At 42.5% G+C, this 19,773-nt stretch overlaps 1 protein-coding gene across 1 annotated transcript in view; it reads right to left on the minus strand.

Moving 5' to 3' along the window:
• The window catches only part of galnt9 (polypeptide N-acetylgalactosaminyltransferase 9), an 80,348-nt gene extending 62,141 nt beyond the window's left edge, over positions 1-18,207 (minus strand). The window contains exons 1-2 of the mRNA XM_069178425.1: positions 17,025-18,207; positions 5,244-5,424 (exon numbers count right to left, since the gene is read on the minus strand). Coding sequence (XP_069034526.1) covers positions 5,244-5,424; positions 17,025-17,265 — 422 coding nt within the window. The 5' untranslated portion in view covers positions 17,266-18,207. The remainder of the gene's footprint in view (positions 1-5,243; positions 5,425-17,024) is intronic.
• Positions 18,208-19,773: the final 1,566 nt, after the last annotated feature.

Here is a 19,773-nt window from a genome sequence, read left to right on the forward strand (position 1 = left end):
GCCCTAGTTACTGGATCCAATTTAGGGCATCGCTCAGCCTTAAATTTGTACCTGTCTCCAGTAGTGGGGAAGCCTTGTAGAGCTGTAACAGGATGAGCGATCGACTCATCTGTTAGTAATGGGACTGAGCTCACTGGCCAGCTCTCATAATTTGACCCGGAACAAGCTTTGACAGAAACAGAGAGCCAGATTAAGATGTATTCCTATCACACCTCCCCCTTTCTCCTCCTCCTCCTCCTCCTCCTGCAGCCGGCAGCACCCGGCCACTCCGTCTGACTTTTTCCCTGCTGGCTGCTCTTATTTGCTGTGAAATTTCACATTAACCTCCCATAACCCGCGCAATGCAGGCAACACCAAAGCAACTTTCCAATCCGTGAGCACTCCTCCCTGAAAGATAATCGTTTGCCTTGTCATTTCTCTGCCTGCGCAACCCCTCCGCCCCCCACTCATCCAGGAGATAAACTCTAGCACTGGAAAGAGCAACAATTTGTAGCTAGAGCTCCTGCACCGCGAAGACCTTATGATCCTATTCTGCAGTATCAGACGCTCAGGAGATGAGGTAAGCCTGTTTCTTCAGCCTCCGTTTCTGGTTATCACCCTCCCTCAGGCAGACAAACACAAGACGGGGGGACACTCGGGGAAACAGAGCACGTGCTGTGCTTCAATATAGTTTTGGGTTTAACATTTATTTTGACAAAACAGAAATCAAATCTTCTGTAAAGGGACAACAGAGATAGAGGTGAGATTAGGAGTAATTGAATAACAATCCTCTTGGAGGAGGAGAACTGAAGGGTGAAAAGCTGCTTTGATACTTCAAATTGCATTTTTCTATTTATGAGTGACACAAGTTACATTTAAAATCTTTTTTGTTTGTTTTGTGGGCATCAGTAATCTCACCAGCTTGTCCGCCTTTATTGTTTTTCTCTCCACAGCCCAATGAGCTGTTATCGTACCTAAGCCTCCCAAGGACGGCCAATGGCAGGCTCACAGTCACCATAATATAGAGCCTACTTAAGTCCCCTGGTATCTCAGTTAAGAATGTCACTTGCAGAAGTGAAGGGCAATAGAGAGAAATGCAGGCTAGCAGGCAGTAAATGGGGATTAGAGGTTTTTGTGAGACACAATTGTGGCTGTAATTATTATGAATTGTTTTTTGCTACAGACAGGAAGGTTGGAAAAAAAGAGAGGCTTGAGAGTGTGTGGATTTTTCTGTCATTGGCCATGGACTTTACTTCCCTCTAGTCATCAAAGTCCTCTCTGCTCAATGACTCCTGTTCAATTAAAAGTCCATTAGACAGGAGGTGCACGCTTCCTGCATTTAACCTCACTTCTACAGTACTGCAGTCACCTTTTGCCCGCAGGACATAATTACAGAATCAGAATTAGAAATCAGAAATACCTAACTATCTCCCGCACTGTATGATGCTGAGCTCTGCAGTAGATGACAGAAGGTACGCATTGGGCCTCAAGCAGGAACATCTCTGTACTCTTATCCTGAGGAACTTCATTGTTTCATACACTAAGAGTTGATTTATCTTCTCTGGAGTCACCAATATATTAATAAAGAACAGACTGTGAGCAAACTGTAACTCAAACTGTCTTTTATGCATAACAATTACCAGGAGGAAACTTTTCATCATCATATTACAAGGAGGTAGTTGCTATCTGGTTATTACGTTTCACCTCATCAAGAGCTGCCAAGACACAAAACACCTCTGTTTTTTTACATGGTTTCATTTTCTAATTGTTCAGGCAGCATCCCTGCACTCACACTCCAGCGTAAACATGTATTACCATGGTTACAAAGTGAGTCTCGTCGCGCATGATACTTAAGCACATCTTACGATTTAATGACCAGCTGCGAGGTTTCGTAAAACTTGATCTTTTTCATGTTTGAGTCCCAGGTCGACGATCATCAAATCCTGTTGTTGCTCTATTTTGGTTTGGAAGTGGACGCACTGTTATTTTTTTAAGCACTCTGTTTAATCTGCACCAGATTTGTTTTACTGAAAGCTTTAATGCCACCCTTAATAAACCAAAACTCCAGAAGAGAGTATCTTAACCCCCCCCCCTTAAAGTCCAGAGCAGTCTAGAGGAGTGGTGCCACAACGATGTGGGTAGTCACAGCATTGTGTTGGTTGTACGCGCATCAGTTTTTTTTCTCTCAACAATTCTTTCACTTGCTAAGAGCAGTGCTTTGATGTTTCTCTTGTTCTTCAAAGTGCTACAAAGAGAAAAATGAAAAAAATAAAAAACTGTTCACTGTCCACTCTATTCATTACCACTGAGCTACACAACAAATACGTGACGATATAGTACCTTTTGGACAGCTGTCATGGACTGAAGGTTTATCTTGTGTGCTTTGTTTGTTCTCTGAGAGGAGGTGCTTGTTTATGTGGGCACCAAAAATATTCTGTGCTACAGAAATTGATAAATGATGGATTAACGCCCGAACACAGAGACACAGATCGAGAGGGAGGTGAATTCTGCTACCGTGCGACGCAGAGTGTTTGAAGACAAGCCTGCAGTAACTGGACACGAACCACGAAAACAGCACAACATCTAAACACATAACGAAGTCAGCATCATTTAAAACTGCGAATCAACACTTCAGCAAACCCCCGACTCGTGCTTCCTCTTTTGTCTTGCGTCAACTTCTTTTGTTGTTGTTGAATTTGTCGATTTTTAAAAGGAATTTCCTGAAGCCCTTCCATTCCAGAGGCGCTCTCAGCTGACTTTATTAATTAGCAAGCTCCTTTTTACTGGCTCGCCTCCTCCCTGTTCTACTCTCATCTAATTTTTCTGGGCGTGAAAAAGAGCTCAGAACAAAGCAGCCTGGATGAAATTAATTGTTATCCCCGCTAAAGCCCTCAGAAACTTCTCTTGGCCGTCAGATTTGCTCTCAGTGTCTCTGCCTGTCGTCATTGTTCTTTGACACCGTGTGATATAAACGCCACTGGCAGCCCTGATTATCCCCCACCACCCAATCCATCTCCTGCAGCACTCACTGTATCGCAGCTTCAGTTCACTGTCTAAATATAAAATCGAAATAAAAAAGGACCATTAGGGCTGCTTGCTAGATGTCTACTGGGTCTCCACATTCCCTTTTATTGCAAACATTAAAACGGCTCAACAATCACCATCATCTTGTCCGTGTCCTTTCATGTAGGGATTAGGCGTGTCTAAAGTAATTTGCTTTTGTGTGACTCCCCATGGCCGAGGCCCCACAAAGCCCCGTGGCCAAACTGCCTGAACTGCACTGACAGAAGAGAGGAGGGAGGATTAAGTGGAGTTAGACAGTAAGACTGACAAGGGAGCATCGAACAGGAAGTGAAGATGGTTTACGAGGTGGGAGATTCTCGAGAGACCTTTACAACGTGCAATGAGTCATTTGGCAGATGGTGACGGATGAAGGTGTCATAGGCGTCACTTTTTGTTACTGTCCTTGAAAATTTTCTTTGGAGCAAAAGGAAAAACTTTTTGATTGAATTGCCATGCTTTTTTATGACTGGGTCATACCAAAGATTCCGAACTGCTTTAGAGCCTTTAGAGACTCAAACCAGCTGAAGTTGTCGCCTGTGACAATATCAACCAATCAGCTCGTAGCAAAATCAGCCGGTAACAGTTACAATCTGTTAGCTTTGGAGTTTGGATGGAAGGAGAAGAGGATCACTTCATCAAATTGTTTGAGAAACGGACAGTCCTGTATGACACAAGCCTTAAAAGTTACTCAAACAAGATCAAGAGACGACGCTTAGTGGCATTGCACAACGGCTGGTGTTCGCAGAAAGTGGAAGTGGAAGTAGTTGCAAGTTTCAAATTATCTCAAATCTTTGGTCTGAACTGGGCTTTAGTCTTTCAGATTTGTGTAATTTGAGAGAGCATGATCATGTCACTGTGATTCAGATGTATTTAAAATCAAAATTTCATAATTCAAAATAGTAGTTATGAGGGAAAGGTGACTTGAAAACCACATTTAAGGTTCCCTTCAAAATCAATTTCTTAAGTGTTCCTGTATTGCAGTAGTCACCATTATCAGTTTTATTTGTAATATTTATTATTATGTTATTTTCCTACAAGTTCTTTAATGTGTAAATCTGGCGGCCAACAAAACACTTCCACCACCTCTGTACAAAATGTCTGACAAGAGAAATATCCAGTATTGCAGAGGAGGTCTAAAACAAAGTCTCCTTGGCCATCAGCCAGTGAAAATGCAAGTAACGTTAATGCCAAACACTGTAAAATGGATTTTAAACAAAACAGAAATGTGCTTCTTTAAATTACATTTTTATCACAGAACAATTTTAGTGCTAGAATGCATTGCTCTGTCACTCATTTAAAATTCAGGTAAGTTTACTACATGCCATGTGCCATTGGGACACCAAGGGCAACTTGTGCAAAATTAATGTTATAAACCAAAGTGTACAGGAATTTCTCCTGCTGGCAGCCATTAAATTTACAAGGATGACATTTGCATTTTCCTCTTTAATATGAGAGCCAGAGTGAGGCCGTTTTTGATCCGTATGACATTCCATACATCTCATGAACCGACCTACGGCATGTACAGAGTACAATGTTTCCTGTAAGAATATAGAACCCAGCACCTTGACATATCCCATCTAAGAACCGAGGACACTGCAAATGCAAAAACTCTCACTTTGTTCTTCTTCACGAGGTGCATACTAACGGTTCTGTGTTGGATCACAACCATTTACACCCATGCTTCATGCATTTAGAAGTAAATGCCTGATTTCTACTATTTCACCGTAACGTAATTATATTCTGACTTTATCACTTCCTAAAAGCATAATGAGACATGAGTAATCACTGCACTTTTGATGTGGTCTGAGCTTGCAGGAAGTTCTTGTAAATTCCTGTAATCCTTGACGCCACAGTTTAACCGCACCGCTTATCAACTCTGACTCACGACGTACTGCACTCTGCTTCCAGTCTGGCACATTAAACGTTTTGAGAATTCACCAAAATACCAGTGAAAAATTACAAAAAACAGAACAAAACAGAGTATGCTTGATAATTATGCCAGATTCCTGTCGTGGAGAACATTATGTATATTCATAAGAATAGAACCTATCAACTGCAGCAGGGATTAAACTGGCAAACCCTCCAGTACCAAGTCTTTCGTACGTTTCACAACCCTGCCACGGGGAAAAACAGGTATTAAGCTGAAGTTGGAAAGAGCATGTGAGTGACAGAAAATGAGAAGAAACGGGAGGCGGACACACTTTTTAGGCCTGTAGTCAGGGATGCTCCTGTCCAGAGAGATGCGGTCGCTGAGTTGAGCGTTGTAGCCGTACTCCTCATACTTCCCCTCCGAATCGTGACTGTCCTCTCCCAGAGTGGCAGCAGCTCCCCCCTGGCCAAGGCCTCCGGGCCCTTCCACCAGCCCCATGGGCTTCGCTAAACCTGCCAAGAAAATGACAGAAAGATAGAGATGTTCATGGCCGTGGGTGCAGGCAGACACCCACACATACTCCCAGAGAACAGGGACAAGCAGGTGAGAAGAGAGGCCATGCAGAGGGGCAGCTGATTGACATTCTCTGGCAGTGCAAGGAGACTGGTGTGTGGCAGCTCCGAGACCCGACGGGGCTCATCCATAGGGCATCATTACACTGTCTGTCAATGAAAAAGCTGCAAAACACCCACACGGACACAGACGTCACAGAGATGAGCGGAGCACACCAGAAGCTGAGAGACACAGCGGTAGAAGGGCCAAGACGACAATAGAGAGCGGAGAGAATTTACAGTGCACAGCTGTAAGTCACAGACAGAATATAGCAGACCTGAAACTGTCTGAAAGACAAACGCTCTGAAGTCTACACAGGGAGGGATAATGGTTCTAAATACATGCATCATTCTATTATTGCATAGTACTGTGATGTCATCAGATCAAATAAAAAATGTATATCTTAAAGCTACAGTGCGCGACTTTTACATATAAACATACGTTAAAAAATAACATACATTTCTTTCAAACCCTTGCCAGACAAGTTGACACAATGCTGACTCAGGCTATCACCACCAGATAAATCTATCTGTGTTTCAAAGTATGCTGAGTTTTTAAATCAGGTGTCTGGTGTGACATTCCTGCACCGGCTGCAGTGTGAACTGGCTCGTCTCAACTGGACTCAAGGCAGCTGATGGTGTCGCCTATGACTCCACTTTGTCATGTCGCCAGTGGGCAGCCTGAAAACATTAGGCATAGCACCTCTTTAAACAGCCAATCAGCTCGCAGATAAGTCAGCTGGTCACAGTTACAAACTGTCAGCTGATCAAAATGTCAGAGTTTTAGTCGGAAAAAATAGAGGATCATTTTATTAAAGGCCCGATCCAGGAGATCTTTCCTGCCCACCGCTATCAGACTGTACAATAAATCACCTCTGGTCAAATCCATCACCCAACAATAACGCCGTTGGCTGTTTGTTTGCTTGTTTGTTTAAATCCTTGCAGTGTTGTTTAGTTAGTTTAATTTAATACTATTCTATTTTATTGTATATATTGTGCATTTTTATATTTTTTAACTCTGTTATTTCTATTGCTTTACCTGTGTCTACAATGGTGCTGTCGCGAAAACATTTCCCCTTGTGAGATTAATAAAGTAACTATCTATCTATCTATTAGTTTATTTGAAGAACAGCTGTTTCTGTATGACACCAGAGTTGCAAGTAAATGTACGAAAAAGACTGAAAAATTGGGGACTTAGGGGGTCGTTGCTATGGAGATGTAACCCCATGTATTCTAGTTAACTTGGTGTAAACTGGTACTTGCTGCGTCAGTGAATGCGCACTCTGTTGGAATCAGGTTAATTAGCAGTACAGTCACGGGCTTCGATATTCATTAATGTAATGCTTTCTTGTATTATTTTTTTCGGTGGTGTTTTGTGTTCCTTTAAGGACATTGCGGGCCGGATCCCACCGGTCCCTGGCCTCGGCGCCATATTTTTCCCATGTGTGCCATAATGGCTCGGTATGGCTGCATTGTGGAGGCAGCGTGTATCATCACCATGGTGCTTACAGGTAGTTATTCAAACAGGGCTTGTTCCATGCAGGTCCTTTCTTCTCACAAAGACTGCCTGAAGAGAGGCCAGATCGCCAATCTGTGTGCTTTGTGGCGAATGAGAGTCGGGTCTTGGTCATCGCAGTCATGTGATACATTTGTGGTCTAATACAACAAAAGTCAGCGTTGGATTTAATGTCAGACTTTAACAAAAAAAACCTCTGCTCATTAAAATGACTGATGACCTTGATTTAATCGCTTTGGTGCTGTGACAGTGACTTTTTCTAAAAGGGAAAGAGCAAAATGGGATGCAGTGTCAGAAAATAAATTGTGGCTGATGAGGAGAAAAAGCAAGTTCATACCCCTGAGGAACTGTAAGGACATGACCAAAGTGTGTGTGTGTGTGTGTGTGTGTGTGTGTGTGTGTGTGTGTGTGTGTGTGTGTGTGTGTGTGTGTGTGTGTGTGTGTGTGGCAGTTTAGTGCCAGCAATATTTTTGCTTCCCCCATTACTAGAAATTGTTGGGTTATGCTGAAAATGCATTATATGAAAGCTGCATTCTGTACTGTACATTTAAATTTACTGTGGTAATACTGTGATAATTTGGAGTAAATGACATGCGGATTTTGCCTCGGAAAAAAATGGCGGTCTGTTTCGAGAGATTACCTTCAATTCCTACTAACTACAAACATCCACATACGCTGTTTCATCATATCGGTTGTACTCGCTATTAGAAAATAAAACCCCGATACAGGGACATGATCGTTGTCCCATGCGTATGGTAAACAAACCTTTATGCTGCACACAAAAGGCATGTGTCTGAAATAACTATTTTGTAGCGTATTGCTTTAGAAAATCTCACAAGAAAAGGAAGAAATAAAATATAATTCAGAATCACGGAAAGATTAAAAAGCTTCTGTTATTAAACTCCCGTCAGCATCATCCAAAATCATCTTTGTTCAGCACCTAAACGTTAAAGAGTTTGTTCCAACAAGACCATGGTGTCATGTATCTGCCAGCCTTCACTTTTGTTCGACTATTCAAAATTCTATGAAACTGAAGGATAATGTCAGATAATTGTTATGCGAGCCAAGCTTGCAGTGTGGCCTCCACAGAATAATCGAGCTGCGTCTGTTCTCCATATCAACAGATGGACACACAGACAGTAAGTAAACAGCGCATACCAATGAAGAGCTCAGCTCTCAGCTTCACCCCCTCCAGGAACTGCGGAGTAATCACCATATTTGGATGGCCTCAAATCCTCGGGTGCAACTGAAGATTTGTAATTGGAGCTGAATGGTTGCAAACTGGCTTCTCCCGTGAGAGGGATTTAGCGAGCCCTGCACCAGCCAATGCGGTGGCATTTTGACAAGTATGGGTGGGGTTCACGTCACGGACAAGCCATCTGGCATAACTGCCCATGTCACACAATAACACAGATACCCTCCAGAGCCGGAGACTCGAGTCTGGAGGGCCACTCTGTCTCTGTGTGAGTCTTGGAAGCAGGACAATGCCTGCCAGCTTTGCTTTCTGGTTGCTGCGTTATTTTGCTTTCTCCTGCCTTTGACTGCCGCTGTCTGAAGGAAGGAAATTCCATTATGGGATGAGACCTGAAAGTCTGATGCTCTGTTGTCAGTCTGTAGCACTTCCTTGTTGGTTTACAGATTCAAGACAAGCAATTTGAGGATGGGGTGTTATGCATTTCTGCAGTAAACTGATGCCATTTACAGGCTTTTACGGGCTTTTTTTGGATGTTGCGGGGTTCTGTTTTTCGAGGCAGCTTCTGATAAAAACCTGCTCTGATAATGCTCTGCAGGTCAGTTGAGGTGGTAAAATTGCTCTGCATGGCTTTGATTCATCCATCATGTTTTCTCCATTTCGTCTTTTATTCTTGTGAAATTTGTTTGGAAGAAAGCAGAAAGTCGTATCGAAATGAATATGCATAGATTCATCACCATCAAAACCCAAATACTCCTTTTACACCGCAACGTTTCCGTCCGAAAATGGATTGCTTACAAAACAAAAATAGAAGCTTTTAATACATATCTTGAAAGGAAGAATTGGACTGTGTTTTTCTGTGGGTAGCGCGTCGCTCCAACAACACCAACACTGAGGATTAAGAGCTTTATTCTCTCAACGACTACACCAGTTAAAAATGTATGTACACATGATCCTGTGAGGCACTTTGTATAAAAGCATCCAGCAAGTGGGCTGTTATGTTCTGGTAAAAAAAAATATGACAATGCCAAAAGGCCCACGCTGCTCACTGTAATGCTGTGACCAGCACAATGGGGAAAAAGACACAAAAACTAAAACTAATATCACACCTGTCAGGTTTGACAACACAACTTGAAAATCTTAAAATTTCCATGCATTTCCTGTGTGGTATTCCTTCATTCAGTGTTTCCGATGTGGGACTAACACTCCAGGCAGCACTGTGGCACTTTCATCATTTCACTACGAGGCAATTACAGCCCAACATCTGCTTCTTCCCCTCAGGCTTCATTCCCATCCAATGTGGATCCTTCACAACATTAGGCGCCAGTTTGAATGTCATTGTGTCCGAGTGTGCATCTGTCTCTGTTCTCGTTGCTCACAATCCATTTGTCCAAAATCCCCCTGACAGGATACAGTAAACCCACAACAGTTCTAAATTGTGCAGCAGCTCTCAGAACGTGTCTGATCTGGCCCTTTATAAGATAGAGTCTCAAATTCAAAGATGACCCCATTTTTAATGAATGATTTAAAAGCAAGAGTGGATTTATGCGTGTCCAAAGCGATGCAGTGGCGTTCTAAATATTGATGTCGATGGGAGGTGGGGGAATCAGCGATCTCTTGAAGAAGAGGAAAATAACTTGTTCTAAAGAGGTTTAAAGCCTTCAAAGGCCAAAACAAATCTATGAAATATTGAGAGCTGGGAGAAAAGCTGCATTAAATCTAGCACTTCCACTCATAATAGCAGCACGCATGTCAAGAGGATGACAACTCTGATTTAGAAATTGGTAACACTAGACCCCTAAAAGTTCTCAGTGCAATGAAACAATGGCACGTTGTCTTTTTCAAACATTTGAAACAGGCATTGAACTAAAAATGCAACTACACCAACTATGGAGTACAAAACTGCAGAGGCACGATTTAAAGCAACAAAAAAAATTACCCTCATTGCTCATTCGTTATCAGTCTGTGTTCTGTATCAATGTGCATCAAACTAGCAAAATCACACCAGCATGTGTTGTTTGTATATTGTTAACACATAAAAACAGTTGTTCTAAGGGATCAATATTGGCACATTGTTCAGTATAAAAACAAACCAAAAAACATGCTGTGCCTGCAATGGCAAGACACAGAGATAAATAAAATAAATAAAGTTGAATTTTCAGTCATGAAAAAAACAGAAAACTAATGCCAGGCTTTAATATTGGGTCATGGTGTGTAAATTATAAAATCTTTTTCCTATATTTGTTGCCATTTTGCCAAATCTACACCATGGAAATTCATGCAGCCTGTTACCTGTATCACCATGGATGCGCAGACGACCGTCACCAAGGTTACTTTTCATCTAAAAACATGTTTGAATCTTATAACTCTGAGGCAAAAGCAAGTGATAAGGAGCCCCTTTTTGCAAGATCTCTGAGCTGAATGGTGTCAATTTGGTGACAGGCCATCTTAGCAGTGAAAAGATATATTGCACAACATGTTCTCTGTCAAATTCACATCTGGTCAGAGTGCATTCGCTCTTCATGTCTAAACAACGCAAATGCTTTTGTTAACATCCTTGGTTGTCAACTAATGCTGTTGCACTTTTGTACTAGTTTGTCATAAAGATATGGATAAACAATCAAAGTGTAGCAGTTCAATGAAAAACCATTTACATCATCAATTATCCAGTCTGACAAACTGGCATATGCCCCCCCTGTTATTGGATGGCACCTTTAAGTGCGGGTAATGTATTCATTGCATGACTCTAAGGCAACAGTATAAATAAGAGAAACGCTCGCTCCATTTCAAATTGACATTATTGTCTGCGGCTGCCTGCTGATTGTCAGGTGAGCCGCTGAATTCATTATCATGATTCCTCAAGGCTGAGCAGAATTGATTCTTATCTGTTTCTGAAACTGTGTTGTCAACCAGCACCTCATCTACATATCATTATTGGAATATATTTCATTTCATCAGGCTTCGCCCTGCTGAGATGTGGCGTCCCTACAGCCGACGCCATTACACACGGCAACAACAACATACGTCAATGCACACCGCGATACGTATCATTAAGATACAGTCCGTGCATCGTGTGTGTGTCAGCGAGGAAGAAAGTGTGGCATTTCTTGTTTCTCCTCAAGTCTTTTTTCCCAGCAGGCTTAGCATATAAACAGCATTAGTTTCTTTGCCATAATTGGGCATTATAGATAAGAAGCATATCTGGTGCTGCAGCTGGGCCTGTGAGGCTGCCATCCCATCAGCACCTACGCACTGGGAGAGGATCGGGAGTGACATGCATGGCTGATGACAAGAGCCTCAGTGTGACCGTGAGCTGTGGGACAACAGCCGAGCTCAAACACTGACACATGCACAGCTGGTCAGAGGAGTAAACTGAGTAGTAGCACGTTGACTTGCTAACAGCAAAATCTGTTTTTTAAGCATCTCTGCTTCGAGTGACAGAATACTAGAAGGAAGGCAGCCAATCAAACGAACGTCAGGTAGTCTCGTGTGAGTCATAGCCTATTAAACTTTAACAGTAATACCATCAGAATGAACATAATCAAACTGATGTTTTGTACTGGCCTTTTTATACATGCCACTGACTGGCGCCTTTACCCCTCCCTGAAGACTGATTAGTCAAGCAGCTGAGCAAGTATAGACTGTCAATCTTTTCATATCTCTGCAGGCTGAAGTGTATTGGGTTGTAGTAAGAGTAATATTGGTGAGTTTGCCCCTGTCACACTACAAAGATAAAAATTCGCTGCACTGCTACTGAGCCTTACAGGTGATTTTTCAAGGTGATTACATGCTGTATTACAAAGACAAAAAAAGATCCTGCAACCCAAAAAGCTTATTTTTTTGCAAAGATAACAATTACATAAAGAGAACTTAATGTAAAGAGAACTAAAACTATTTTGCAGGGTCCAGTTTGCCACAGCCCGGTATGATAGACTTGTCTACCTCTATCTGAAATGAAGGACCTATTGTTTCAAAAATGTCGTTAATCTGCCAGTTTTATATGTCTCATGAACAGAAAGCACTCCCTGTGTCCAAGAGCACTCCCTGTTCCCGATATAGTGCATTCAATTTTCTGTCCAAATTTTCTTTGTGTAAATGTATTCACTGTAGCACCCTCAAAAATTAGACGATGGAAGGCAAAAAGTAGTATTTTATGCTAGAAATCCCAGAATGCAATGCACCACATATAGATGCCAAAATGACTCGACAGATTAATCGGAGTGGTCAGGAATTTGAAACACCTTCTTCTTGCAGTTGTTTAAAAAAAACGTGGTGTCACAACTGTGTCAAAACGGACAGAGAATTTTAGGATCAGTGATTAGATGTTTGTAAATGCACTACGAAGGTCTGAGCAAAACTAGAGCAAAGGTTAACCATTCACCTGTGTTACAAGGTTAAAGGTTAAAGTAGGATGGAAAAAGAGAGAGAACTGTTATCAGTGTTTAAAATATCCATTTCTATCTTTCTAAATAATGGCAGCTAATCTTATGTGTGTTCATTTAGGCCAGTCAGACTTCCAGGGCTTCAGCAGGTAAGTACCAGCACGGAGCTATTTATTGGTTCTAATGTGGTACTTAAGGTCAAAATGCTGCTTCATAAGCTTGTTAACAAGCTTAAAACCCCCTCATCTGATTACCCAAAGCTGGTGGCATCCACAGCAGAGCAGTGCTGCTGATAACCCTCTTGTTGCTCATTTCTGAGTCGAACGGGCTGCTGATAAAGCTTGACCATTGTTTTCTTGTTGGGAGTCTGGTGACTGTCCATCAGACAACCATAAAAGAGTAATTCTCTGACTTGTTTATGTCCTTCAAATCTAATTGGACCCTGCTGCAGCTCCCATGGCCTGCCATTGGTAGGCAATAAACAACAGCGGGAATGGGCAATTAGTTCATATCGCTGCTGGACATGGTAATAGTTATTGGCGCACAGAGTCCTCTCACCATAGTTATTCCCACTGGCCATAGAATACAATTTGTGGTCTGTGTACGATTTGGAAAGAAGGCCAACGACCTGGGATACGAGGATATGATTAAGTATGCCATTAAAGAGCTCAAGACAAATCATGGAGGGACTGTGACAGCAGGCAAATGTTTCTAGACAGTGTGCACTCCTGTTTCTGTCAAAGAAAAATTATATAACTGCAATTGATTGCTTTGTCTGTGTCTGACTTGGACTGCAAAGACACAGAGAGAAAGAGATTGTTGCTAGAAGGAATTGTTTGCAAATTGTACGTTCAAATTTGTCAGAATAATATTGAACATCTGGATTTGTTGAATGAGTGATTTTAGTAAACTTGTTACATGGGAGCTCAATTTAAAATTCAGTGTAACAGCCTGACACCGAATGTAATTATTACTGAATGAATATAGTTTCTGGACAATGTCTGGAGACTCAGAGCTACAAAATGCTTTTATTTTCTTGTATGGTAAATGGAAGTAGGCAACTGTGCCAAGTTTGCACTTAGTTTGTCCATCGTCTCTTCAGTTAATAACTGACAATTAAGGTCTTTACACACTGAGGGAGTTTTTTATGCGATTAATTCACACGTCAATATATTTCGAGAACTGTTGTAGTTGTCATGATTTTTTTTCACACGTGACAGAACGTGAATATTACGAGCTGAAAACACAACTTTGTTTTTTGGAAGAAGGACAATGTTTCTGAGCTTTCGCAAGCTGAGATGTAAATAAAGGTATCAATCTATCAAGTTGTGCAAGCAGAACAGACATCATGTCGCACAAGTTCAGCTCAGTTACTTCAAATGAATTGAAGCAAAAGTCTGCAATGTCAAACAGTTAAAGGAGACATGGTCATATTGCAAAGTGGCCGTCGGAGAGGACAGTGAGGTGAACATATCCAGCGCCTCAGCTGATGCTCTCTTAGCTCTCCTTCTCTTTCTCTACCTTGTAAAAGGGGTTGTAACCAAAATCTCCTCTTGTTATATTGAGAAAGGAGCAGGCCAAGATCAGCGATGGATCACCGGAAGATGTTCCAATCCATTTTTTTTTTTTCTGACATGGGGCGAATTTTTTCAAACCTTTTCTTCAACAAGTGTTACATCTGTTTCAAATTCACATCACTGTCGGTTTGAAAAGTTTTAATGCAAAATATTCTCAGGCAAGTATTTCGCATCATCTTGTATATTTTTCTATGGATCCGCCACTGTGTAAAGGCCTCAACTCTCTCCACTTGTCAAAGCCCTGCAAATTGCGTCCCAACTACATGGACTCAACTGTGTTGCACGGGGGAGTCAGATCTGAGAATAATTTATAAATCTGATATAACTCTTCGGACTGCATATCTCTAGCCTGAGAAGAAGTGTATACCTTTCAACCAATACTCGGGGAAGAAGTCAAACTTGCATCACACATATGGAATGAGACGCTGTCCTGAACTCATTACCATTTTCAGCTGCGACAACCCAACTCTATAATCTCACAAAAAAATATATCCAGTATAGTGCAGACAGAGCACGTTTCTGTCCCACAGCCGTCATACTGTATAGAGTTGACTGGCTCCCTTGTATTCTCTCTGTATAAAGCTAAGTGACTGAGAGGATGCATTGTACGTTTTGAGAAGCAGTGCCTGCTGGCTGGATGCCAGATGCCAAGCATAACTCAAAGTGACAGAGTGACCCTCAAATAGCTGCCCAAGCTCCAGCATAATAACAAGATCATGCAGAAACAGTCCACAGCCGCACTGTTGTGGGGCCGTGAAGCTTTAAAAACGTCTTTCAGCAGACAGTCAATGGACTATCAAGACTTTTCTTCTGGATCTTTTTAGGACTCAGTTAAGTTCCAGTTATTTCTTATCTGTGTGTCCTTGAATTCTGGGTTTCAGCAGCTTTCAGCAGCTTTCAGTGGCCTGAATTGTTGAAGGGGTATTACCAGATCTCCGACCTCTACTGGTGACTAACATGAAATACAACAACACAAGCAGAAATTGCCTCCTGCAATTCACACAGATGATAAAGTTACGATTTCCCAGGAGAGAAAAGGAAGCTAGTAAATAAACTCATTTTACCAATTGAATAGAAATCAATCAGCAACACAATGCAAAGCAGGAACAATCGACCATGCCGCCTCCTCACTATTTGGCTTTGACAACAAGACATATAGTATTAGATTTTGTAGAAGAATCTCAATTTAAAAATACATCCGTCCTCACTGTTGAGCGAATAAGTTGCTGAAATGCTGTGGACAAGGAGTTCCACAACTCCAGAGAAATATACTTTTCCAAAGTCAGAGTCCGTGTTGTTGTTCAGTCAACCCCTGCAGATGCGTTAGGATCTGGCTATGATGTCAGGTAGTAAAACATTTCTGTGGCAGTCTTAACAGTGTGCGAACATTTCAATTGTGATCCCACTTAGCTTCAATTTCCTGTGAGTGAGCACTACATGATGGAAAAAAATAACTTTTTAATTTACCAAATGTGTTTCTTTCACTCCAGCAGTGACCAGCGGAGGAGTCAGTAAATATCATCAGTTATCCTACAGTTTTTATTGAATAATAATTGAAGATAATGTTGGCAAAGAGTCACTTCAAAGAAAGAGAATGCTATTGGACTTGTGACCTGTATTAGTAGGTTAAAACGTTGAAGTAGTTTTGAAAAAGAGGGAGAGTCGCTAGAACTGAAAAGCAATGAGTTTGTCAATAAACAGAAAATTTATTTGACGGTTTTCTCTCCACAAATGTGACGATTCTTTGAAAATCTATATTTTTAACATTTAAATACATCACTTCATGACCAAAACTATAAATCGATTCATTGAGAAAACAGATTAACGATAATAATAAACAGTGCAATCAATGATGTTTTTTTTTTATTATAAATTGTTTCAAGCCCATGCATTGAGTCAACCCTAACTTTGCCTGCTTAATGTTAGAAATACATATTTGTGTGTAAATACTGTGATTTTGAAATGAATTTTGAGGATGTAAAAGGGTTGTTTGCAACATTAAAGTTAATAAAAACTGGAACTAATTTTTATAGTTATAAACTTCAAGCATGTGTGTGAACAAACACCGGACTGTGTCTTTGTTGGGATTGTGAGGCTTTTTTTTCCACAGGAGAATAAGACCAGGAGTTAGGCAGAGTCAGATGTAACCTGATTTTAAAGATTGCTGCTCTGCCGAGGAGACCGAATCTGCCCCACGGACTAATGGCCATGTAATGAAATACAAGTCTGTCATTCCGTTACAGAGCCATTACATTAGGCTCTCCTTCAAAACTCAGACTCCTTGTTAAATCTGATATGTTTCACCAGCTGCGCCTCCAGTGAAATGACAGGAGCAGCTGCTGACACACAGACTTTCCCCTCAGTCAGATTCTATACAGAAGTACAGACATCAGTACCGAAAGCAGAAGTTTATGTGAAGTTTACAACAAGTCAATTATTGTGTAGGGATGTCAGGAGTCTGATGGGCTGTTAAAGAATATGGCCCAGTAAAGTCTGTCAGCACATTCAGAAAGTATTGCACTATAATGCATCACTCTGCTTCATTAGCGTCTACACAAGGAGGTTGCCGCTTTAGTCAGCGGACCTTCACTCACCAGCAACGTTTGACATCGTTCCATATGTGAAATGAAGCAGGTTTTTTTCACAGGCTGACAGAAAAATATACATGAGTCATTGTCCAGGTGGACAGAAAAACTCACCTATGCACCGACACACTATTCTACACTGCACAGGGGCTGTCTCTTTTATATAACATCTGTGATTTGGTGGTATTTTTTTTATACATATGTCATTGCTTTTGCCAGTGTTCTGATTACGAAGGACTTCAAGCCTACCGTTTAACTGATTGTAGACCACATCCTCCAGCCTCTCCAGCCTCTGGAGAATAGACTGCCTGTCCACCAAGTTGGAAACTTTGCCATTCCTGGCTCGCAGCCTCTGGTCAGAAATACGCCCTATCTGGATGAGTTCCTCGGATCGGTCCTGGATCCTGCAGTACACCGAGAACAGGATAATCCCCACGAACACCAAGATGTTGACGGTCAGCAAAGTTTTGATTTTCCGTGCCACAGCCATGAAAGAGAATATTGTCTGGCTGACTCAGTCAAGCCCAGCAACTGTTCATGTGTGGTTGACCTGCTCTGTCACCTTTGCTGTGTGTTGCGGGAAGGAGGAGGGGAGGACTTTGTGCTCGGTGGGGAGAAGGTCAACTCGTGGAGACCTGGAGGAGCGGACTTGTTCCGTTCAGCACCACGGACAGCTCAGGAGGCTGCGCTCACTTCCTAGCGGGGCATCTCAGCCGTCACATGGAAGTTCAAGGTGGGGAAAAGGTTGCTGGCCGTCCACGGTGCTCTGCTCCAGCCGGTGAGCGATGCTTTTACGGGCTTCACGAGCCGAGAAACAGCTGCACACGCTTCCCCCCCCCAGTCGCTCGAGCTACATATTACAGGCGAGAAATGACACCGGGGAAGGCATTCATCCTCCTGAACAGCCTACGGCAGTTGCAAGACATCTCTCCTCCGCAACGTGGTAAGTCGCCAGTTCTTTAGCCCCAATATGTCTCGTCCATCTTACAGGAGATGCGCTGCAATAACCGCTCGTATCGAAGCATCCTCCTGCTATCACTGCTTCCTCGCGGCATCTCCTTTGTCAAAGACGTTGTGGTCACTCGATCCGTCCCGCTGTGCAGATCCGGGGAGCTTATGTCCAGAAAATATGTTCACGCTTCAAAAACAAGGCGGCGTTTCTCCCTCTCTCTCTCTCTCTTTCACTCTCCCTCCGTCTCTCTCGCTCTGTGTTTGCGTCCCGTCAGTCCATCGTTGCTTCCCTCGTCGGCGGTGCAGTGTCAGATGAGTTGAGAGCAGATTTGCCCTCAAATGCAGCGAAACGATGCCGTAGCTCGGTGTCGGTGGGAGATATACAGCCGGGCTCTGGCATGCTGTCTCTCCTCTCCTTTCCTCTCCTCTCCTCTCCTCTCCTCTCAGCCTCTCCGCTCTCTGTCAGGGAGGAAGAGCCGCCGCTGCGTCCTGACGTTTAGAGGCACAATCATGAATATTCACGAGCTGTGTTGGGCTCGCTGGATAAAATAAACAGCTCGACTATGAAAGCAGCAAATACTTCCACTCGGCAGAGCAGCCTTTTCCTCCAATCAGTTAGTGAACTGTGAAACATTTGTGCTAAGATGTGTTCAAAGATTTTGCCATTTGATCCGTAATGAGTAGGTTAACAGTTTCCATCTCACCTCGGATGCCACTGCCAGGAGCAACTTCAAGTTTCACATCCATTTAAAAAAAATAATAATAATTTGCGTTTTGTGCTCCTGCTCTTGCAAACATGCGTGCTCAAAATTCAGAAGTAGCCCTTGACGATCATTTCACCAATCCCATGCTTGACTAGACTCTAAACTCCACATCATATTAGAGCAAACAAACTGTAGAGAGAAAATGGCCTATTTCCAAACAGACCTACTAGGAAGGCATGAATCATCCTTTTCTATTAGTTTTAACAACCATCAGGAGAGCAGTTCGACTTGTATCTACAAAAAGGAATGAAGAACAATCACCTGCACTGCACTGCAGCCCACGCTGTTGACTGATCTCTGAAGTGCAGAGAGGAAACCCCACTCTAAAACCATGTATCTGAAGACATCTGTTTGATAGAGCCATGCTAATTCGAACTATCAGCCAATTCAAATTACTACCTACTCAATACTGTAACCTGCCTCCTGCCGTGATGAGCTCCTTGTCTCCAAGTCCAAATGAATTACGGCACGAGTAAATCACGTACAAAGAGACTCAGTCTCACTGTGTACTTTTACTTGATTAGGCAAACCCAGACGTGGCAGCGGCCGCCCAAAGCACTTTGATCCCACGAGTGGATCTCAGATTTATGCTCTTCACTCTAATCAAATGTTAACTCGGACTGAAAAACCTTCACAGTTTGCACATTTCTTTGTCAGAAGACAGGTCTCTAAATGTCTTAATGGTATACATCTTCAAAATATAATCAATTCCGCTTTGCAGATTCGAGAGCTTTTCGTATTTTTTAATCTTCTCGGAGATCATTTTCAAAGAGCGCGACCTCATTTCTGTCAAGACACAAACTTACTGAAATGTGCTGCGAAGTCCCTGAAATCCAACATTTTTAAGGGTGTGAAAAACCAAGGCTTGTACAAGGCTCCCACTGTTCTCTGTGTTGTGACGATACGCTGCATTTCCTATGATTACCCCTTTTTGTTTTAACGCCTGTAACACATACTTCCTCTCCAGCCCTGCAGCTCTTGCGTTTCCCAGCGCTGTATGACAAGAACATTTCAAATAATTGGCTTTGCATGGAGTGTTTAATTAGGATTCCTACTGCACAGGACTCCCTTTCCAAAAGGTGCTGATTTGATTCAAGGTCTGCAGAAACCGACTGTGGGGAAATCACCGTTACAGCCACCTCATCCGCCGTGCGGGCCTCAGCACAGCTGCTTATGCAGCAGCTACAGTATCGCTGCCCCCCGACGCTGCTCTACAAGACTCTCTGAAGACTTCGCCTCGGTTTTCTGCGTTCAGCATCCTGCACGCCTCTGTGACTGCAGAC

This window comes from Embiotoca jacksoni, unplaced genomic scaffold (genome assembly GCF_022577435.1).
Source record: "Embiotoca jacksoni isolate LCO1_2020_lvr unplaced genomic scaffold, fEmbJac1.0.p SCAF_8, whole genome shotgun sequence".
NCBI lineage: Eukaryota > Metazoa > Chordata > Actinopteri > Embiotocidae > Embiotoca > Embiotoca jacksoni.